The sequence below is a fragment of the Anguilla rostrata genome, chromosome 1 (assembly GCF_018555375.3).
Source record: "Anguilla rostrata isolate EN2019 chromosome 1, ASM1855537v3, whole genome shotgun sequence".
In the NCBI taxonomy this organism is placed as follows: domain Eukaryota; kingdom Metazoa; phylum Chordata; class Actinopteri; order Anguilliformes; family Anguillidae; genus Anguilla; species Anguilla rostrata.
Window position 1 is genome coordinate 6,645,172 of NC_057933.1, and position 23,522 is coordinate 6,668,693.

General features: G+C 48.8%; 2 protein-coding genes across 2 annotated transcripts; one reads left to right on the top strand and one right to left on the bottom strand.

Annotated features, from left to right (window-relative positions):
- The first annotated feature begins 159 nt into the window (after positions 1-159).
- LOC135238080 (uncharacterized) lies at positions 160-12,873 on the top strand. Its single transcript, XM_064305781.1, has 3 exons — positions 160-295; positions 8,260-9,006; positions 9,572-12,873. The coding sequence occupies exons 2-3, from the start codon at positions 8,860-8,862 to the stop codon at positions 11,351-11,353; spliced, it is 1,929 nt and encodes a 642-aa protein (XP_064161851.1). The 5' UTR covers positions 160-295; positions 8,260-8,859; the 3' UTR covers positions 11,354-12,873.
- On the bottom strand, positions 1,580-23,500 carry wdr43 (WD repeat domain 43). The gene is made up of 18 exons (XM_064305659.1): positions 23,214-23,500; positions 21,235-21,369; positions 20,521-20,642; positions 19,666-19,786; positions 19,013-19,131; positions 18,708-18,810; positions 18,208-18,272; positions 17,708-17,885; positions 17,205-17,291; positions 16,886-17,011; positions 16,101-16,250; positions 14,961-15,047; positions 14,646-14,677; positions 14,442-14,505; positions 12,435-12,548; positions 12,066-12,135; positions 8,268-8,326; positions 1,580-2,972 (listed from the first exon to the last, which is right to left on the bottom strand). The coding sequence occupies exons 1-18, from the start codon at positions 23,496-23,498 to the stop codon at positions 2,823-2,825; spliced, it is 2,067 nt and encodes a 688-aa protein (XP_064161729.1). The 5' UTR covers positions 23,499-23,500; the 3' UTR covers positions 1,580-2,822.
- Between the last annotated feature and the right edge of the window lie 22 nt (positions 23,501-23,522).

Below are 23,522 nucleotides of genomic sequence, written 5' to 3' on the forward strand. Positions count from 1 at the left end.
CATATTTAATAAACAAAAAATGTTACGCTTGCAGGATTGTATGGGCATATGCCTTCTTTTGGTTCAATGCTATAACAATCACTTAAAGAAAGCATAAATTATAACTTTTATTGTGAAATTTCCGGCTGTGGTTCTTACCGGAAGTCACATTCTTATTGTGGTCTATTATTGTTGCCTGGGCTAGCTTCACACTCCAGTGTTGAGTCTCGTTCCACTGGCATTATATTTACAGTCGGATCTCATTTTCAAGTGAAAACAACTCATGTTATCAACCCAGCTTCCTTTCTTCTGCAAGGTAACTGTTGTTACACTTTCAACTATTTCGCTTGTGGTATTCAGGCTAAATTGCTACTTTAGCTTGAAAACTTATTGCTACTATAGCTGCTAACGGTGGCTCCCCGGTTCGCTGTTAACGCTTAGGGCTAAACATTTGAAACATTAGCTAGCTAAACATACAGAAACCTTGCAATGTGCATATGGTTTCATGTGCAAATAGTTAACTTGGCTAGTGGTAGCTAACTGCTAACGTGAGTATGACTAGCTTGTTAGCCTATGTAAATAGAGAGAGCTGTCCATTTCTGTCTACATTCTTGAGTCGTGCGCACAGAAGCAATTGAATCCCAGTATTTAAAAGCGCTCTCTAGTTGGGCATACGAGTAATATACTGTGTAACGGGTTATGATGGTTGATGTTTCGATGGGCTAACTATTAACTGAACTTCGTAGTAACAGTAACTGTGTCTTAACTAGCGACTTAGCTGCTGCTCATGTTGTTACAAATACTATTTGAAATAGTGGCACAGTCATTTTCAATTCATTGAAAACGACTGTGCCACTGAGTAAATTTACTATCCAGCTGGTTGTCGGACTATCCGACAAACTAATATAGCGCTGTTCAATTTGATAGCGATCCATCGAGACTGTTCTTTATGTTATTAATTTGGCTACTGTCATTTTTGTCTTCTGCTTTTAATCAAATGAAGAAAACGTATTATTTTATGTATGCATCATTCTAGGCCGTTGGAAACCCTTCGCTGCACAGAACAGTTGTCTAGGACCATTTAAAATGCACTAAAACAATACAAAAAAAAAACTTCTTTTAAGGGGTAGATCTAATCTGTGGACATCAAGAACTGTCCAACAGTTAGCCTTTTTAAAATTCATGGGTTGGATTAGCGAAATCTGTAAAAAGGCTATTTGTATCTTCAATTTCAACAACCGTGGAAACAAATTTTTTATTTGGAACAATAAACACCAAGGGCATTCTGCAATTTGAGTGGAATTAAAAAAATATATCCTCTGTTGCTGTCAGTGTTTTATTTTTAAAATTTTTAATAGCAGCATGTTTATGAATTTCTGAGTCTAGAGCATAAGTATAGGACCCACCCTGTAAGGGTGCAAGAAACTGATCTTTGAGTAGCAAAATATGACCATTCACTTGTGTGGTCAGGGGTTTGAGTCTCGGCCTGTGGTGCACTGTATTGTGATCCTCAAATTCGAACCCCCTCTGCTTTCCCTCCCTAAAGTAACTCAACTTTGCACTGACTATTTAAGAGGAAGAAAAAGTCCATCACAAGTAATGGTTGACATAGCAAAATTTTAATTGGCCATCTCTGGCCATTGGCTGCGAACCTCACTTTATACAATTTCATATGCAAGTCAGCAACGCGACCGTTTAATTTCTTTTGTTAAAGTGGTTACCTGTGAATTACAAAAGCAGTTTCAGGAGTGGGGTTGGGGAGAGAATAATATCAACAGCTGCATAAAACTACTTATTCCAACCGGTTGTCGTTAATAACATTCATAAAGTTTCCTAAAAGCAACACAGCCGATTTCAGGCTGAACTCAAGAATATCCCGTTAAACTCCAATATTGTCAGTCTGCACTTCTGACAATGGCTCTGAACCCGGTTTGACAAATGCAGTGAACTTAAGGGACACTTTTGCATGGCCATTTCAGCACGCAAATGGGAGGATTTTACACTTTGCATGTGGAACAAAATGCATTTAAATTCCACCCCTGGCGACGGTTGACATGGTGGCTGCCGTGGATGTTTGAAGGCTTAACGGAACACTACCGTCGGGAGAAACACGCGATGCACGAACACTTATCTGAACCTCCATTTTGTGTCAAGACGCATGAAACTTAAATTTTTAAATGATCGTTTATTTGCTTAGGAGACCAAGAGTTCACATTGCATTTCCTCATCCTTTTGAAAGAATTATTAGGAAGGAAAAGGCTGTTCCACAAAAAAAAACGTGGCACACAGAGGAGGAATGAGGAAGCGGGGTGAGGGAATTGGGGGGGGGGGGGGGGGCAAAACAAGGAGGCTGCTTACAGAGTTTGACTGATCCCAGGTCTTCTGGGTAGGCTGAACCCACACAAACACTGCACTGTACAGATTTACACTGTGTGAAGAGAATTCACCACCAGATCCTGCGAAGGGGGGGGCAACATCGTCAAACCCCCCGTCCGTATTAAAGAGCAGGGCCACACAGCGACCCGTGGGGGGGGGTCGAAGAGGGCAGGCGGTCCATTTCCCTCCCTCTCCCACCTTTACAGTTCAGACACCATTTCCCAGTGTCATCGCTCTGCCTAGGTTTGAGTTCAGCATCGCCGCCCTGGTGGCGGACCCAGTTAGCAGCACCTTTTGGGCAGTGCTTGCCCTGTCATGATGCTGCAAACTTTTTTACTTTTTTTTTTTACATTTCTGTATAAAATTGTTCTGTTAAAATAAAATCAAAAACTTGGAAATAAAACGAAAACATATATATAAATCTTTTCCTTTTTTTTGGGTCCATTGTTTTGATTCATTTGTCTTGCTCACTCTTCTTCGCTCTCATTCTCAGGTTCCAGATCCGAATCCCCGTTTACTTTAGTCTCCTCGTTCATCTCTTCATCCTCCTCCTCCTCCACCTTCTCTTTGTTTTCTCTGCTCAGTGTCTCATCTTCCATGCCTTCCTCCTCCCAGTTCTGTTTTTTAAAAAAAAGAGAAAAAGCATAGCCGTTTACTGCTAAGTCTTGCATTTTTTCCACCCAAACTTTAAACTAGCAGTATTTTGCAGGATATTTTTGGCTGTTAGTTTTAGTTAGTGCTGTTACTTGGTGTTCAGAATAATAAACCATAGGAGGAAGCTGTGCTCAGCTTTGCTTGGACATATGAGAGTACAATGTATGTTTTTTGGAATGTTTTTTCAAAATTCAATTTCTTTAGATTAGCAGTAGTGCTACATAAGCATTAGAATGTTCACTTAAGAACATTCCAATCCCATACGTGTGAGCTTACAGCTGAAGGGCCTGGTTTTACGTGACTATATTAACTTTAAGATCAAGTATCCTGGCTGATTCTACAGGAGGGCATTTATGCAGGATATAATAAGGGGAAGAAGAAGAAAAAAAGTTTTGAAGTGCTTGTATTGCATGTGCAATTTGTGCCCAAATGTATAGGTCAGAGCCAGTGTTCCCAGGGTCTATATTGCGTAGGAGGAACAAGAGCAATTTGCCATTTTCTAGGAGTGCACAAATTAGCATCAGCTCAGGAGCTGTGGGCTAAGAGCCTGTGAAATTAGGATAAATGGGTCTGACTGTGCTACTGGCTAATTAACACCGCACTTTAACAGCCAAGAGCATAATTGAGGTTTTGGAATATAAACACCTGTGGTGGCGTGTGAATTGTGTAGCTTATGCCAGTGCGATATCCTTGGGCCATCAAACGCTGAACTGCAGGGCTTTTTGCTAGCCATACTACGCCTAAAACCATAGCCCGTAACCCAGCTGCAGTTCCTGGTAATACCGCATTCTCTTTTGCAACAACCATGACATCAAAGTTTGTTATATTATATCTGGGGATATCATATATGGCCACCTACTGTTAGCTGTGACCCTGATGACTTGCTATCAAAGGCGCTGCATTGTAAACCTGTGTGCCTGTACTCATTTGGTCACTTTGCATTAAGAGCGACTGACATGGCTGGATGTAAATGTCTGTCTGCAAGTTCAGCAAATCAGCCAAACAGAGCAATGAGGGGGACAGTCTATTCAGCTCGCTCCAAGTGAGAATATATTGATGCATCGTGGGAAGACACCTCCAAAACAGTGATACCCTCAATATTTTAACAGCTATTCCGATTCTAGCCTCATCATGTGATGTAAAAATTAACATTTGTAACCAGAGAAATTAATTAGATTCTGCATCGGTATTTATCGGCTACCCTCAAGATACACAACGTAATTTCCCTGCAGAACCGTAGTTCTTGAAATTCAAATGATCAGGTAGGAACGAAGCACTTCCTCGGAAATCATTGGGTTGGAAAAAGGCGTTTGGTGCAATGCTTCTGAGCGTTCTCAGCTCGATGCCACCGTGCTCAGCAACCACTCCAGGTAATCAATGCAAAGACTTGCAAATTGAGAGTTCTAGTTCATTAGCGTGCATAGATTTTAACCTTTCAGATGGCATTAAAAAAAAGAAAATCGCTGCTTATTAGAAAATGCTACAACAACTGATGACATCCTCCGTTAAAACACAAACCCTCGTAGCCGAATTACGCAGAAAAGCACTCTGCAAGCTGCGTCATTTTGGAAGCATTTACGGGAGATTCTGCGTCGGCAATCAGTGGCCTGACAACTGTCCCGGGTCAGAACGAGCTTATTACAGAACGAGTTTGCACGTCGGCCTCCCTGCGAGAAGGCGGGACTGAAATGCCTCCAACCGGCCCTGAAATTAGCATGCTGTGCGCTAACAGTGGGCATCTAGCAAGCCGTTCTGTGAAAAAGCGCTAACAACCTGTAGCAGCAGCGCCCAGTGGAAGGCAATCTGTGCCTCGGTGGTTTGGTAGTCAGTGATTGAACAGATGTGTGAGATATGCAAGTTTGTTTTTCTTTACGATCGGGGCCATTAAATGTCTAACCCGTCTGACCTGTATTTCAATATTTGTCTTGAAACCGTCACTGCAGACAGTCAATAACAGCACACAGGGTACACAAAGGAAGGTTTGCCAGTTATACAATTAGACCGATTAAAGAGAGCTTGACCAGGATTGCAAGAGGCCGAATTTTCTGATGTCTTGCCGTTTCAGGGGAAAAGTCAGCATAAACACGAAAGCTCTGACTACACAGAGCCTGCCTTCAGCAAGGCAGAGCCGCGGCCACCAGGTATGCAGACTAGCAGCACCTGCTGCTCACGATAACGCCACAAAGGCGGCAGCGGGCTGCAATTTGAAATCGCAAAAACACCAGAAGCGAAAAGCCTGAATTTGACAGGAATGCGTGGGCACCCTCCGTCAAAACACAAAGAGAGACGACGGTTTGGACGGGCGGTTCTTTTTTGGGCTTGACAGGGACTCTTGTCAGCGCCGATTCACCCATTCAGGAGAACAGACAACCGAAAAATTTGTGCCAGAGAAACTGTGGGGAGGCAATTCCAGCTGCTTTTCAACTCCTACATGCTGCATATTTCAGATGTGCACAAAAAAAAAAACAATTTTAAGCATCTCCAAAAAAAAAAAAAAAAAACAACTTGTTATATGCGAGTCTACAAATGCCAACAATAAGGATCAACAACAGATAAATGGAGTTACAGCACACAGCCAGTTATTCCAGAGAGGCCACTGGAAGTCTGAATGCATGTGAAGTGGATCTGAACAATGTCGCTGTCTGTCAGATAGCGTGAGTCACATGGTCAAGACCTGCAAAAGTACTCTGCAGATGTTCTTGCCAACTTGGTTCATTTGACTTTCTATGTCTAGATCACATGACCAGACAGTTTTAGAAAAAAGGCGAAAGCATTGTTTCGCCTTTGTAAAACACCGCCCTTGTAAAACATTGTTTCTCCTGAATATTTTTTCCATTGAGTTCAACAGAAAAATTAATCAGGAGAAACAATGCTTGTAGTATCTACTGCATATCTGGCAGCAGCACGGTGGTTTGAGGCTCATTTGATACATTGGACCCTTGATGACTTAAAGCCATTTAGCCAACAAATGTGTTCCATACTGTATCAGCATAATTTACAGCTGAATCTAGTCCCAACCCCCAATTCCCATAGATATCCATTCAAATACAAAGAGTTTTTGTATCGCTTGCAGGACAACCTGAAAATAAGATATCCACTCTGATGTTGATAGGTCACAGACATCAGGAAGTCATGGCATGCAAATTATATGCAACCAAATACAAAACATGACTCTTATTTGACATTATGTTAATTTGTCTACTGTTCACTGCAGCAAAAGTAAACAAGCAAATGGTGGCACAGGAGGTCTCAGGAGTGCATTTGTTTAATTCTTGCTAATTTTCTGATCAATGATTTGTTGTTATGACCATTAGAAGCTTAGTTTCTTGCCATTTTGGGCTTGGCCAATTTTTTTTGCCCAGGAGTTGTACTGGAAAACAGAACAATGGGCCAGGCATTTGGGTGTGCCAGTGAACTTCGCTCAGCATATACACACACCACAGCCTCGAGTCTGACTGGTTGCAGTAACCCCATGTGACTGCAGAATAACTGGGAACTCGATGTGGAGGGGGGAGGGGGGTATGGCTGGTGTGTATTAAGTTTTAGCTGGCTAACATTTGCCAGCCATCCTACAAAACAGATTGATATGCCATTACTTTAAGGTCAATATGTTCTAATTAACTTACCTAACCATTTAGGCTGACATTTAAGTTTTCAGTTTGCTTGTCGAAGGCGCAGTAGTACTGTTGCACCTTTTAGAAGGCCATTTTTGTTTTGATTAAGTTACTCCAATTTTAAACTGAGACATATGTCTACTGAACTTGAGGAGACACAGTAAAGGTTCCAATGGACTGGACTTCTTATTTTGATTGAAATATGTCCATTGACTAAAGGGTAGCATGAATACCCAAGTCCCTGCAACTCAAATTTGCTGAATTTCACTTAATTGTATAATTTTAGATTGTTAATTGTTAAGCCTGCGGTGACAAACATAATACTACAGTACGACAAAATAACGGACAAACGAAGGAAGTCAGAGACCGATGCGTAGATTTCATCAGGGTGTGGGGGACAACAACGCAAGGCACTTGACTACGGTTGCCATGAGACCCACACACAGGCAGCACAGGCCTACTGCAACCCAAACTGGACGTTTTAAAAAATTTAACCAGAACAGAAGCAGTGAAACAAGGCCTCGGCTACAGAGTGCCAGTGGAGAGGTGCTCACTGCGAGGTGGAGCTCGTGTCCACAGGGAAGAAGATTACAAGCAACAGGCTGACCGCACTACAAAACTCCAGAGCACTCAATCTCCAGTGGGGGGGGGGTTTTAAAAAGCCTTCGATGTTTGGCTGCATCACAGCTGAAATGCGCAGCTGCGCGCGTCAGCGTCACCAGGCCTTCATCGGGGCACAGGAAACGCGAGCGGCTCGCAGCGAAAGGCTTTTCCAACCGAAAGAGGAGCCCCCCCCCCTCCTCTGGAATTTACTCCTGACCTTAAGGCTGACTGGGAATCAGGACGTGGAAGAGCAGATTAATCGCGCGGTGCAATGTCCGTTTGAATCCGGAATGTTCTGGAAACAGGCCCATTAATCTGACGCGGATGGCGAAATGGCGTTTTCTCGGGCGTCACTCGATGTGGAGGGAGCGTTTCCTCCAACGCGCATCACGTCTGCCGTTACCACAGAAGTCCGTGAAACCGCAGAACTAACGGGAAATTATTTTACGCACCCCATCCCCCACCCCCATTAACTGAACTAACAATGTGTGCCATTAACAAGATTTTGATTCTCTCTACTTTTTACTTTTTATTGTTATTACACCAAAAAAGCGTTCAGTTTCGCCTTTTAAAAAAAAAAAGTGCAGTTTATAAATATCAGCCTGCTCACTGCACAAATTTAATTAGATTTTCGTTCTGCTCCAGAACAGATACGATATGATCCCACGGGCAGACATCTGAACACAGTATTTAGTAGCCAATCAAACAAGCTTACACGAGGGTGTGTGTAGCACCACCTGCTGGTCAGCCCACTGCACTGCCACACGTGGTGCCCAAACGATTTTCATGAGTAAAAAAGTGCTGCAGTGTGTTGATCACCATCAAGCTAGAGACACTCCTGTATCTCAGTGTTGAGAGTACTTAACTACAGTTTAAAACAAGTATCCAAAAAAAACTTGTGGCCCTGTTTATGATGAATTTTGGGTGGTGTCTGTGTGAAGTTAGTATAGTATACCTGGTGAGCCTGTTGTAAAGATGTGATTACGAACTTTAACGTGAGCTGTGCATTAACGGGAATTTCGCTCTTCCACAGTGACTTACGTCAGAGTCCTCCCCAGGAATCGCCTCATCTCCTGAACCCTCCTCTTCATCAGAAGACTCTGCAGCAGGGAGGGAAAAAAAACACAAACGCCATCATTCCCAAGCCCAGCGACGTTCCCTGTGGAAAAACGGGATCTGCCACACAAAAAAAACAAAACAAAACACAAATGCAGAACAGAGAGAGCGTGTGAGAGACAGAGAGAGAGCGCGTGAGAGAGGAGAGATTATCCTCCTCCACAAGGCCCTCATTCAGGTGCACTCATTTGCATGTGAATGCCACAGGGAGAGGTGCACATTTGCATTTGAATCCCCTCCGCGAACCATTTGCATTTGAGAGAATGTACTTGAGCACATCGTCTCAGCGGCTGCTGGCAGAACGCTGAGCGGAGGCTTCTGGAACACAATCGCGCACAGTTCTGCTCCCTGCTCTTCCCTCACGGCGAGACCGGCGATCGGCGACGGAGGATCCGCGGCTGCCGCAGACGCGCGGGGACACGGCGAGGAGGAGGAGAGCGGGCGGGACGGACCGCGTACATGATCCTCTGCACGTGAGCGGGACACGGTGGGCGGGACGCTGCCCCCTACAGGCGCCATGTCCAAGCGCAGGGCCTCGGTGGTCTTTGACCACTTCTACATCCCCGACAACGGCGAGGAGGTGTGCAAAGCCCGCTGCAAGTACTGCCCGCTGGAGATGAGCTTCAACAGGAAGGCCACGTCCAACCTGCTCAACCACATGAAGGTAGGCCCCTTACTACCTCCACATCCACATGAAGGTAGGCCACTTGCAACCTCCACATTAAGGTAGGCCACTTGAAACTTCCTCAACCACATGAAGGTAGGCCTCTTACTACCTCCACATCCACATGAAGGTAGGCCACTTACTACCACCTCAACCACATGAAGGTAGGCCACGTCCAACTTTCTCAATCACAAGGTAGGGCATGTCCAACGGCAGCACAAGTACATTCAAACAGCTCACTGCTATAAAAAGGCTACAAATCCCAAGTTTGTAGTCATCTTGGTACGCTCAGTTTGTTTCATTTTAGGAAGCAGGCACCTGAAGTTTTTCCCCCCCCAAGACAGAACAAACTGCTAATGCAAGATTAATAGGTCAGAACAAATAGAGTACACCAAATGTAAATGCCTTTAAACGTAAAACCTTTTGCATATAGCTGCTTGCCAAAATGTCACAACGGTGACTCTGTGCCTAACCGTCTGCCAATTTTTGGAACTTATTCATTTATTTCTGGAGGTGCAGAATTGAAAACCTGCGCTTTTATTTTGTTTTTTTTTTCCCTCCCCAGAGGAAGCACGCCTCCATCCCCCTGGACCCGATCTCCAGCCTGACCAAGCAGTGGTCCCCCCTGCCCACCCTCAGCGTCCCCCAGCCCAAGAAGTGGCACAGCACGGACGCCAGCCAGACGCAGGCCGACCGGGCGCTGGTCAACCTGGTGGCGGGCGAGCAGCTGCCCGTGTCCATCGTGGAGAGCCCGCTGTTCCTGGCGTTCATGCGCGAGACGCAGCCCGCCTACAACGTGCCCAGCCGCGCCCACTTCGCCAACACGCTGGTGTGCCAGCAGTACCGCCTGCTCCACGGCCGGCTGGAGGCGCTGGTGAGGGCCGCCCAGAGCGTGTGCCTGACCGTGGACACCTGGGCGGGCGAGCGGGGCGGGGCCTACACGGCGGTGACGGGCCACCTGATCGTGGACTTCGCCGTGCGCTCGGTGCTGTTCTCCTGCAGGCGCGTGCGCGGGCGGCAGACGGGCGAGGACATCCTCAACTACTGCGAGAGCGTGCTGGCCGTCTACAACATGCCCGGCAAGATCGCCATCGTCGTCAGCGACAACGCGCCGCGCGCCGCCGCCGCCCTGCCGGGGTTCCAGCCCCGCGAGGCCGCCATCGCCGACGCCGCTGCCGATGAGCCCGGGCCGGACGCTGGGGTGGGGGTGGGCGGGGTCAAGCAGGAGGCCCCCTGCGCCGCGGCGGAGGAGGGGGAGGGGGAGGAGGGCGGGGCCGCGGCCAGCTCCTGCGCGCCCCGCTACGTGTCCCAGCACGAGCCGTCCTTCGCCCACGCGCTCCAGCTGGTGGTGCGGGACGGGCTCCGGGCCACCCCGCAGCCCACCGCGGACGTGCTGGCGCGGGTGTCCGCCATGGCGGCCCGCGCCCGCGACGCCGCGCCCGCGTCCGCCGCCGACCCGCTGGAGGAGCCGCCCAAGAGCGGCGGGCGCTGGAACGCCCAGCTCAAGCTCGCCAAGAGCGTGCTGGCCGACCAGGAGGACAAGCCGGGCCCCCCCGGGGGCCTGGCCCCCGCCGACAGGGCCGTCCTGGAGGACTTCCTCAACATCCTGCGGCCCTTCGAGGAGATCACGGACCGCGTGCAGGGCGAGCGGGTGGTGCCCGCCAGCCTGGTCATCCCCTCCATCCGGGGCATCCGCAAGCACCTCGGCTCCCCGTCCGAGCACAACCACAAGCTGGTGGTGTCGCTGACCATCGCCGCCGACCGCTGGCTAATGTGCTACGAGGAGAAGACGTGCTACCTGCGCGCCACCATGCTGGACCCGCGGCTCAAGCTGCGCTGGTGCGTGGGCGAGCGGGCGTCCCTTCTGAAGGACGACCTGCTGACCCTCGCCGCCGCCGCCACTGCCACTGTCACCGCCGTGGGCCCCCAGGGGCCGGACGCCGCCCCCCCCCGCCCCGGAGCCCCAGCCCCCGCCCAAAAAGAAGTGCCTGTTCCCCTTCTTCGAGGACGAGCCCCAGGACTACGCGCCCAGCCCACACGCCGAGGAGGTGGACGCCTACCTGCAGGAGCCCTGCATCCCGTACCACCAGGACCCGCTGGTGTTCTGGAGGGGCAACCAGCAGCGCTTCCCCCGGCTCGCCCCCCTGGCCCTGCACTACCTGTGCATCCCCGCCGCCCCGGTCCCGGCCCTGCACCCCGACAGCTCCCGGCTGTCCGACGTCGACTTCCAGAACCTCATGTTCATCAAGCTCAACAGCGGCCTGCTGTGACAGACCTCCGCGGCGTCCCGTTCAAAAAGAAAAAAAACCCTAACTACAAACCGATACGATCCCCAGCGCTCCTGTGAGACTCAATATAGCTCGATAAAAGGTTTTACTGTAAACAAGTCCACAAGGTGGCTGTCTGCAGACTACGCCGTATTCAGACACAAAAAAGGAGAGGAGGAAAAAAAAAACAGAAAAAAAAAAACAAGGGGCCTTTCAAGCGAACTCTGCTCGCTTGGTTGCCTGGTAACATCAGCCTCAATTACGTGCGTTGAATCAGGAAGCTTGGATTTGCATACTGAATTTGCATTTCCAAAGTCTGACGCATTTATTTGCATCGAGGCCTTTACACAGGTGCATAAAATTAGGAAAATTTGCCGCGCGGACATTTGAGCGGGCGACCCTGTTCATGGCAGAAACAAGATGGCAGGGCAGGAGAACTGCCGACTGTCGATGCTGCGTTAGAGCTTAGCGTCCCCTTAGCTGCGGCAGGGCTGCTTCGTACACAGAATACAAACACGGCAAAGCCACAGCAATTTGATAGCTCTCATCTCATTCCAGCAAATAATCCAAATTGATCCAAGTACCCAGCAGAACGGGCCAGGAACTGTGCTTGCATTTGAATGCTACAGCACTAATACCGGGTATCTACGCCCTATGGATCACGCCCTATGGACAGTGGATCACACAAAGGAGGTCAGATGTTAGTAGGGGAAGAGCGTGTGACTTCTCCTGTCGTACGCAGAGAGAGGCGGTTCGCACAGTCGTGCGTGGGTAGTGAGTGGCTGCCCTTACCCTCCTCGTAGACAAGCTTGGCAGTGTGGTCCACGTCCGTGACTTTGTGGGCACTGTCACCTGCTGCCACCTGGTGGAGACGAAGGGAAGTGCACGTTCAGGCAGAGCAAAAGCCAAGGAAAATGGCTGAACTGACTTTTGCTTAACTGCGTTTCATTTCGCAATGTTGGGTTTGATCGGAACAGCAGACAGTGGATCACACACAGTTTACACGTAGACTAAATTATAAGTACACACAAACAATTCTGTAACTAATTAACCTGCTAATTACGTTTACTAGAAACCACATTTTTAGGGAGGTAACAAAATAACATGCATACACATTTCTGAGCTGCACAGTTTACATGAATTATGTCTGAGACCACTCACCTGTGTCATCAGCAGGTACAGCTTGCCGTGCAGTCTGGTTAGCTTGTGCAGCATCTTGACTCTCCCCTCGATCATGTGATACAGCACCCCCAGCTGGGACACCAGGTCTGGCAGCTGAAACAGGAAATGGAGTTGATCGTACGCATCGTCGGGAAGAGCAGGAGCACAGCTACTGCACGCGTGCAGACGGGCAGATGGACAGGCCGAGCGTTGGGCTGAATAAACTGCTGGGCAGCTGGAACTGGGCGTGGCCTGGCTCGTTACGGTCCACAGTGTCCAACGAGTCCCATTAACGGGAAGGATATCGGCTAAGCAGGATCTGTGACACAAATCTGGAAATTGGCAGTTACACAAGACGGAAGGGCCTCTGTGCTAGAGCACTGGTCTGAAGCAGCTCTGTAAACACATTAAAAAAAATAAAAGTAGATCTTTTTAAGTTTGCCAGACTGGCGGGAGTTTTATTTGTGTGCACTAATGAGGGCTCGGTTTGTACTGCCCGTGTTTATCTGTCTCTGTGCTACAGCTGTAAATTTGTGTGGTGAGGTGCGCACCAGGGGTGTTCAATCTAACCCGAAAAGGGCCGGTGCTGGTGCAGGATTTTGTTTTAGTCCAGCACAAATACCCCCGACTCTACTCATCAAGGTCTTGATTGAAGACCACGATTAGTTAATTACTTGAATCGCGAATAGTTAATTACTTGTATCTGAAGTCACAGTGCTGGGCTAAAACAAAAGCCTCCACTCACATAGGCCCTTTTTGGATAAGACTGGACACCCCTGGTGCACAAGATCCCATTTGAAACGGCCACCTGAGGTTCAGTCTCTCAGGGGGGGTCAAACTCCAGTCCTGGGGGGCCGCAGCGTCTGCTGGTCTTCATTGCGTTTCAGCAGGAGATGAATTTAAGTCACCGATTGGCTAAAGAGTCCACACACCTTGTTCTCAAGGCCTTAATTGGCAGCCGATTGAAAGGAAACCACAAGTACCAGCAGACACGGCGGCCCTCCGGGACCGGAGTGTGACACGCCTGGTCTCTGTCTGTACGGTCAGGGCAGGACAGAACGCACCGGGACCGGAGTGTGACACGCCTGGTCTCTGTCTGTACGGTGGGCAGGACAGAACGCACCGGGACCGGAGTGTGACACGCCTGGTCTCTGTCTGTACGGTCAGGGCAGGACAGAACACACCGGAAACGGAGTTTGACACGCCTGGTCTCTGTCTGTACGGTCAGGGCAGGACAGAACACACCGGAAACGGAGTTTGACACGCCTGGTCTCTGTCTGTACGGTGGGCAGGACAGAACACACCGGAAACGGAGTTTGACACGCCTGGTCTCTGTCTGTACGGTGGGCAGGACAGAACGCACCGGGACCGGAGTTTGACACGCCTGGTCTCTGTCTGTACGGTCAGGGCAGGACAGAACGCACCGGAAACGGACCTCTCTAAAGCAGCAGGCAGCAGCCAGTTAAGACGCTCAGGGGCGCTGAGGAGGAGACGCAGCAGATATCTGAGCGCGCTCTGCGTTTCTGTCTGAGGAGCGCCGAGCCTCCCATAAACGCCCCTGCCACGGCTCGTTAAGCGCCTGCAGGTTACTGGTTTAGAGCAGCGGCGCCGCCCTGCGTAAGGCACAGCCGGAGGTCCGAGTCGCGCGCGTTTATGACGGGGGGGAGACCACCGCCGCAGGGCACAGACCTCAGAGTCATACACATGCCTCGGCTTTAAGAGAAAGAGGCCACTCCGGGGAGAGAACGCACACGCGCACCAGTTACGCGTTGTAGCAAACGTGCACTCTGAAGTGGGTTCTCTCTCTCTCTCACACACACACACACACACACACACACACAACAACAGCCAGCAGACCTGAGAACAACACACAAGGCACAACACAATGCTCCACACAGACATGAACATGCACACACACACACACCAGGCAGACGCAGAACACACACCACAACACACGCACACAGACAGACACGCACACAGACAGACAGACACACACATTGTACTCACAGTAGACAGGTAGGAGGTGTGTTGCAGAAGGACCGCTTTGAGCCAGCGAACCAGCAGTATTGCCCTGAGGAGGGGAAGAGAGGGAGAGAGTTAGAGAGTTAGAGAGGGAGAGAGGGAGAAATGAAGAGGAAGAGAGGAAGAAAGGGAGAGGGGGATTCAAAGCAACGTTACAGCACACAACCCATCCGGCTCGCTGCTACTCACGTGTACGGATGACCCTGGATTCTCCTGGTCAGCTGAAAGACACCACAGGAGTCACACGGTCACTTTCAATTACTGCACAGTGTTTATACATGACTTCTCTTACAAAGCGTTTAAAGTACCCGTGGTTTCCAATGAAAAGAATGAAAACACTGAGTAAATAAAACGGCAATCAAGACACAAAAAGAGTACTGTGCAAACATTTTTAAAACAGTGAAAACAACTGCAAACACCCAGAGCCCAATACAATACACCAAATGTCCTCTAGTGGAACACTCAACCAGACAATTATCCGCCATTTTGCCAAGGTTTGCTTACCTCCTCCACCAATGGCAAGACTGCAGGGAGTGGTAGCCGGGCAACAGTCTTCTTAATCAAAACCTCTTTCCGGGTTTGGAAAACTTTCTGTAGTGCACAGAGGAGGGAAAAAAACAGATTGTGTCACTTCAGAAATCTGAAAAAATGTCAGAAAATAGCTTCAAAGAAAACTTTCTGCAGCATTTGCATTTAAACAAAAGAATTAAAAAAGTTATCTGCATTATACATGAGAACCAACGAATGTCTTGATCGTAATGATGGGTGCACAGACTTTGATTAGCCAGTTCACTATTCATCATCACTGCTTTCTAAAAGCCTCGTGCCTAACCAAGTGTATGGACAATTAGATCAGTTGGCCACACAAATGACCAGGCAGCTGCATTTTGTTTGAAATTCAAACCTTCCATTCCTCTACCTGGCCTCATTAAATCAGGGGTAGGACCTGTACCCGTACCCCTCCATCTCGGTCCTCACGCACTGCGCGTACAGTACGCACGCGCTCAGCGACAGACAGCTTCCTTATCGTTTCCGACGGAAGGGCACAGAAAATAAAGATGCCTGAAGCGAAGATTCATCACGATACAGACTCGGCTGGCCGTGCTCCAGGAGCTGGGGCATTGTGGGACAGGTGGGCACCGATACGAAGCAGTCATTTTTCACTTTTAAATACGGGGAACAGCTTGCCAGGTCACTTAACAGAAACGGCGTGTCAGCGTTTGAACGTGTCAGATGCGCTCTACAAAAATAAAAATGAGGCAAGGAGGACTGAACGGCACGCAGTCGACTTTGATTTCATTTTCTAGGAGAGTCGAAATATTTTTACGCTTAGCCGCTCTTCCCTAAAATTGAAGGTTAATTGCCAGCGAAAATGGAACACATTTTCACGGAATGAGTACATGAAGAGATTCGGAAGTGAGCAATTAATCAGCAATTACATTAAATGATTCATTTGCCTTGTTCCAGAGCAACACAGCTTACATTTAATCAATTAATTAATTGATTTATTTATTTTTTTCACAGTCTACCCATTTCCACAGCTGGTTAAGTAACTTTCTCACGGGTGCAATGGCTATGCCCCATCTGGGACTGGAACCGGCAGCCTCTAAACCGTTGTGTGCAGGCGGCTGGGGACACACTCACATTAAGGATCTGCCCGTCCTTGCTCTCCAGGCCCTGCACCAGGAGCACCGCATAGCTGTCAGTCTGTAGGGAGGGGCCTCCCTTCTGCCCCTTCTTACCTCTGGGGGCAATAGACAGGTCCATCTCCCCCAGCCTCTCCTCGATGGACATCTGGGGCAAGAGAAGGGGCGGTTAGCCGGAGGGAACAGAGGCGGGAAAATTCACAATCGAGCCCAGTAAGCCCCCCCCTCCCCAAACCCCCAGAGCCTAAAGCAGAGGACGAAAACCCACAGCGGCAGCTAGGCTCCACACTGCTCACATTGATGTGTGAAAACTGGGAAAATTATTTATGAGTGCATCTTGGGATGCATCAGTGTGCTACAAGATTTTTCAACTTAGGAGCACATGTGCTTCTTGGAAAAAATATTAACATAGAGCCTAGGGTCTACACATCCTACAGTTCACAATTCCGTATTTGGCAGACTCTCTCATCCAGAGTAGTAGAGCATGAGGGTGACATTCAACACTGGCAGGGTCAGTGATTAACCTCAGAGTGCCATGAAAACAGTAAGAGCACTGACAGTAAGGAGCAGCAGACTACAGACCCATACACACAAACACACACACACACAGTGCACATCTATATCAATACAGAGCAAGCAGCAGGAGCCCATCGCAGTATCGTAGCACATCGCGGTATCGTAGCACATCGCAGCATCGTAGCACATCGCAGCATCGTAGCACATCGCAGTATCGTAGCAACACGGCGCTTCTGAAAGCGGCTGCCGACGGCGGTGCACTCGTGCCTCTTTGGTGTCGGCGTCCGGTTTCCGCTTCTGCGACTCCGCGGGGCCCGGTCGGAGGGGCGCGCGGTGTCCCGGGAGACCGGGGGCGAGCACCTTCACGCCGGCGTTCACCACGGGGGTCTTCACCTGTGACGAGGAGCAGCGGTTTAGGGCCAACCTCAACTCATTCAGCAATTCATACCCTAACGTGCTAACATTTGCTCTCAGGTTATGTGAAAATGAGGCTGTGGCGCCCCCTGCTGGAGAGGTGGATTTGATCCGACCTGGCAGAGGCCCTACAGATCGCCGCTCTTTCACTGTTGCTGCAGTCGTTTGTTACCTTGGAAACGGCGGTGTCCATGGACAAGGCGAGCGTGGCCTGGATGTCCCGGACCAGGCAGACGTGTCGTTCTGCCGTGTTCACCGACTGAAGGCAGAGGGAGAGACATGAGTGAGCAGAAAACAAGGAGCTTCACTCAGTCTCATCTCTACTCCTCTCATATGCACAAGCTAGCGATTAATTTCAATAAAAACGAAATTAAAACGCAAGAACGTAGCGTTTGGACACAACGTTTAAGAAATTTACAGAACAAATTGCATACAAGCCCACAGAAGAACAATAGAGTGGCTGCCATTTTTATAATTTTACTGCTCCTTCAGTTTAATGGGCACAAGCTCTGGCTATAAGTAATGAAAAGTGTCATGCCAATAAAGCAAACTGAAATGTAAAAATTAAGAGCGTGCTAACAATTCTAAAACTCAAGCAGCAGAAGAAACCAATATAAACCAGCACAAGACCACCCCCCACCCACAGAGCGAGCCCCCGTCCCATTAGAGACTCACCGCTCTCTCCAGGACAGGCTGCAGGTGGTTACCGTAGGCCAAGATCAGCCCCTGCTTTTCTGCCCCGAGGGCAACAGCCAGCAGGGGTACGGGCACCGGGGTGTCCCCCTCGCCCCCCTTACCCCCCACCCCGGACACCTGCACCGAGCAGGAGGGGGAGAGGGGCTTCTTGCAGGGCCTGGGGTACAGAGAGGCACGATTAACCAAAAGGGGCACAACACAAAATGGAGGTGAGCAAACAAAACTAGCTTCTCTGCAGGGGCCTGTTTGACAAAGCAGGATAACAGAGTTAGCGAGGTCACTTCACTGAGTATAACCCAGGACCCGCCCAAATCTGGAACATGGACCTGAGCGAAAAGAGCCACTCTGGGTTGAACTCAGTGCAGTTACCCAGCTAACCCAGTAATCCTGCTTTGTTAAACACACCCCCCAGGCACCAGGGCACCTCCCAGCTACACAAACACCACACAAAGCGCAGACCCAACCCAGCGAGGACTCACCCGTTCAGAAAGTGCTCAAAGAGGTGCAGCTGCCCGTCCTTGCACACGACCGCCAGCCTCACCGCCTGAGGAAACCACAGAAGAAGAGTCGGATCAGAGAAGCACAGCCGAACGGCAGAGACCGGAGATGGAGGCTACATGCACCTCCGAGCAGGAGCAGCTTCCGTATGCTTTCAATCACTGGCTCTGATCCAATCACAGTGCCCAGCTTTCAACAACAGCACACTACGATTGGCTCAAAACAGTGAGTCGCTGATGAGTGAACACGTTAGCTCCACCCACAAAGCCTCACAGCCAAATGAAGACACATCTGGACGTACAAACACGTACAGATCTTCACAACCCACAACAAACAGAAAAGAAGGACTAGTGCAACAGACACACAGATGTACTCTCTCCCCCTCTCTCTCTCATACACTCTCTCTCACACATCAAGCTCACACACGGTACAGGAATAGAGCAGAGGGGAAGGTGTGGTGCTGTTAGGTGTGGTTCCTCACCTCCTCCTTGCTGTCAGAGGAGATGAGGTCGATGTGCCGCGGTTCGTCTGTCAGAGTGAAGGACACCACCGAGTTCTTATCCTTCCCGTCCGACCGTACCTGCCTGTGAGGGACAGACAGACAGATGGACGGCCAGGCGTCAGCACATACACAGCACCAATGCCAAAGCAGGCTTCTAGCAGCTTCTCTAGCGCTAACGTGAAAGAAGCCTCTCTCTTCACTTCATAAAGGGAGGAAGATACCTGCAGATTATTTGGGGTGATGAAGGGGGGGGGGGGAAGCCCTGCACTCTGGAGCATACTCACCACACGCTGAGGAGCCTGTCGTGGGCCGCCCCGGACAGGAAGTACAGACCGTCGCTGTCGGGTGGGCGTGTGGTGGCGAAACACAGGGTTGTCACTGCCGTGGAGTGACCTGTGAACCTCTGCGCGACAGAGGAAGAGAGGGAAGTTACAGAACTGGGTTACTTTTAATAGGCAGAGCAAGAACACACATTTAGCAGAGACCACCATGGGAGATGAAGTCCAAAGCTTTTTTTCCCCAACTCTGAACTCCACAGGATGTATCAACAACACAGCTTGTTGCGCTTGTGCCATTGTCACACAAAACAGCCAAGGTACAAAAAAAGGGCAAATTTAATTATCCCTAAAAACAAATATCTAGCAAAGAAAAGTTGATTTTACAGTACAAGGCTGACATTTATTCTAAATAATTGGAACAGCTTTTTAAGACCATTGGTGGAAGGCCACAGAGGAGAAGCACCACTTTCATAATCAGAATATAAGCAAGTAAAAGCTGTAATGAGGAAAGTTCAGTCCAAAAAAAAAAGTTAATATTTGGCCTCGAAATACCCTCAGACCCCGAGCATTAGACATTTTTAATTAACCTAAAGTACACATGACATGGCAGACATGAATATTAATCAGGCGTTCTCCACGGTCCACTATTATTCACATACCCGGTACACCTCCTTGGTCTCAAGGTCCCACATCTTGATGGTTTGCCCAGCGGACAGAAGCAGGCGGCCGTCCGGACTCACACAGAGGCTGGTCACTGGCCCGCGGTCTGCTTTCCACTTACTGAGAACACACGCACACACACACACACACACACAGTCAGTAACACACACAAACCACCTCTTCCCCTGCTAGTCGGTTTGTACTAAATCTAACTCTTGGCAATCTACTCCAGGGAATTTATTAGAACAGGGTATCAACACAAACCTTCCCCAGCATGACCACAGACCAACCACAAACTGAAAAAACTGACATGAACTGACTCAGGGGGACATATTCATAAACATCCTGAAGTGCAGGAAAAGAATGTAGTGGACTATGGCTCTACCGGGTTAAGCCCTAAGCACGCTCAACATGTACATTTTAAAGCGCATGAAGCAAGGCCAAGTGCGGTCAGGCTACATAAAGTGAATATTACTTGATGAAATCAGAAGGGAACTAGTGCAGTCAAGAAGCCGCTGGTAGACAGCCAGGATAGTAGATATTGCCCAAGGACAGCACAGAGCTGACACCACACACACACACATATATATACACACATGCTTGCACTCACATCTGCTCACACCCACACCCACACCCACACCCACACCCACACCCACACCCACCCCACACCCACACCCACACCCACACCCACACACACACACACACACACACACACACACACACACACACACACACACACACACACAGACACACACCACACACACACACACACACACACACACACACACACACACAGCCTGCTGGGGGAGTCAGTCTATTCGCACTCAGAGCAGAAGCCCCACAGCGGTCCTCACCAGCGTGTTTTCCCAGTCTGCAGGTCCCACTCCACAATGTGCGTGTCTTCAGAACCACTGTACAACAGCGCCTCCATGGGGTGCCACCTCACACTGTGCACCTCCCCGCTGTGTCCCCCGTCCTGCAAGAGAACAGCCCCGTCAACCTGCGACACTTCAAAATAAACTCCTCTCTGATGACGGCCACTGTCCAAAAATAGGTAAGCAGCAGCAACGCAGCTAACACAAAACGAACATTCACACGACGTTGCTGCCATGTAGTGGCTATGCTGCAACACTGACAAACATTCCAGAAACATGTTAGAACATTGTCTGGTAGCTGGGAAGCCCAGTGTTCAAATTCAAACTGACCAGTGTAGCACTGTCATCATGCAGTGCAGTTACTGCAAGTACTCTACAAAACAAATCAGACCTGACTCACAGAAACAGATACACCTTCTGACACTGGCCACACACTATGATATTACCTTACAGGCACTTAGCAGACGCTCTTATCCAGAGCGACTTACACAATGGTATAACTTCCAGAGGTCAAAAGTCAAATCAACCCAACCCATAGTATCACCATCCATGATATTTTAAGTGAGCCCCCCGAAAAAAAAATAATAGCATGGTGATATTATTAGTTGGGTTGATTTGACCTTTGACCTCTTGTAGTTATATCATTGTGTAAGTTGCCCCCAAAATCAGCAGCAGAGCCGGGGCGTTCCTCACCAGGGTGCTGTGCAGCGCCCCCTTCACCGCGCTGTAGATGATGACGGTGCCCGCCGCCGTGCCCAGGGCCAGCAGGTCGGGCTTCTCCGCCACCTGCGCCGCCTCCGATTTCCTCCTCTTCCTCTGAGGCCCCTCCTGAAACAGAGCGAGGGAGGAAGAAGCGGCGTGGGGTTAAAGGGGAGCACCTGTCCATCCACTCGCTCCCAACGCCAGCGTGAGCAAATATCCCGGACCTGTTCAGCTCAGGTTCAGAACAGTGTGAGGTTATCTGTCCAAGGCTTTTAAAAATGGGCTAAACCATGCATGAGTTTTTGAGAGTCGAAATTCAATAATAGGTAAGTGGTTTTACCAGAAAGAAATGCAATGATGACCGCTGTAAGAACAACCGTTGACTGTAACTCCAAAATCACAGAAAATAGTATTTATGGTGGCATTCATTTCCAAAATATACTGAACTATGGTAAATTGTTACATTAACTTTTTATTCATTTTTTTTTTTAAATGGTGGACATCATAAATAGACCTACAATCTTGGTGAAAAATTACCCTCCTCTCAAACTCTGAGAAAAGGTGAAAAGATCCTGACAGGAGACCAATACTTAAGACCAGGCCTGAACTTCTGTGAATTTTTCAGATGTTAGAGAATTGCATGTGGAGTTGGTAATATCACAGCCCGTTGCTGACTTGGGTTTTTTATGTTCTATGTGAAACTATTTGAAAGATTACCAAGTCAGACGCGGAAAATTTTAATTATAATTATAAAATTCCATGCAGCACATTGATTTATCGGCATTCAATCACGCAGGATAAAAGGTGAGACTGATAAACACGGAGCGTAGTCCGCAATTGTGATATTTTTCAGGACGATCCCCGTTTAGAACCCAGCCCGCACCGATATCTTCTGGCCTTGACCTTGCAGCTCCGCTTAACTGAGCTAAAATTGATATCTCCACATTCCAAAAAGCAAAAAGCTACACAATCTCAGTTTTCCGGGATATGCAAAGATTTGTCGAGCAGAGTGATCAGGTTTTTGATGACGGGCGGTAGGGACGTAGAGTTCATCCACGTACACACAAGATGTAGCGAGGAAATTAAAGTCACGTCAGAGTTCAGGTAATTTTCCCCCCAGCTTCCACCTGTTGGCACGGTTCAAAAAAAAAAAAACAAGTGGGCTGGGATCAGACAGCAACGGGGCAATATTGGGCTACCTGTAAAAAGCGGACTTGTTCTTACACACAAAAAAACACAAGCATGGTGATCATGGTCACGTAGCTAACTGCAGATAGCTGTAAAGGTAATTATTAAATAAGGAAGACTAGCTTCGGCAGCCATTGAGCTCACATAATAGGATAAGAACTGGTAAGATAGCAAAGTTGTTTGCTTGAAACACTGGCTAGATAAATATACAAGCCGACAGAATTACAAAATTGGCGTATAACTACTAAAAAGAGAGACGTGGCTAGCTAACGGCTCACACGTTGCTAGCGCTAGCAGTTGGTACGCAGAAAGTTTCAAGTTGGCGACCTAGCCGGACTAGGAGCATGTCCCTATGATCACACATTTTCACTTTTTACTTGCACCACCTTCAACACACTGATCGCAGACGTTCACTTAAGAGGGAAAACTATTAATAAAAATAATACAACAAATATCACACTGTACTGGCGAAAAAAATTCAGGGCATTCGCCCACAGTACGGCCATGTGCGGCACGCAACATGTGCGTCTGCTGGCGTAGACAGCATCGTTGCAAACCGGAGTTAGCTTGCTGAATAACTCGCGAACAAATTACGCAGATTCGAAAAATATGTAAACGCGCTTCATATTCTTACATTTAAAACAATTAACTAAGAAATAGAGGCCCACAAACACTGCATATAAGTAATTGAATTTAACTAACTTGGTTAGCATCATTTTAGCGACACAGATTGACTAGGCCCTCCCTGTTGAACCAACATAGAAAATGCGTCCCCCACATACCTTGGCCGTCCGGCATGGTCCCCAAGCTATACAGGTACAAGTGGCACTCAGATGGGCTGAAGGTACATATTCCTGGTGCAGTGTTTTACTGTCTGTGTCCCAGATGCGCAACCTGCCATCCTGTGCGCACAGAGCCAGGTACTGGCGTGATTTCGGCGAGAAAGCGCAGGGTAGTACCAGCGAAGAGCTGCCACCGTCCGCCGCCATTTCTGTAGCTCTGCGTCTGCGTGTTCGGATTCTGGAAATCCTTAGGCCAGGAAACACGTGTTGTCGGTCACGGAGCATGCGCGTTTCCACTTCAGCGTTCAT

Bases quoted from the DNA above. Each gene is read 5' to 3' on its own strand.
- LOC135238080 (XM_064305781.1), top strand. From the start codon at position 8,860: ATGTCCAAGCGCAGGGCCTCGGTGGTCTTTGACCACTTCTACATCCCC. The intron at 9,007-9,571 runs GTAGGCCCCTTA...TTCCCTCCCCAG, and splicing joins ACCTGCTCAACCACATGAAG to AGGAAGCACGCCTCCATCCC.
- wdr43 (XM_064305659.1), bottom strand. From the start codon at position 23,498: ATGCTCCGTGACCGACAACACGTGTTTCCTGGCCTAAGGATTTCCAGA. The intron at 20,643-21,234 runs GTGAGGAACGCC...GTTCTCTTGCAG, and splicing joins GGGCGCTGCACAGCACCCTG to GACGGGGGACACAGCGGGGA. The intron at 12,136-12,434 runs GTGAGTGGTCTC...CGTCTCCACCAG, and splicing joins TGTACCTGCTGATGACACAG to GTGGCAGCAGGTGACAGTGC.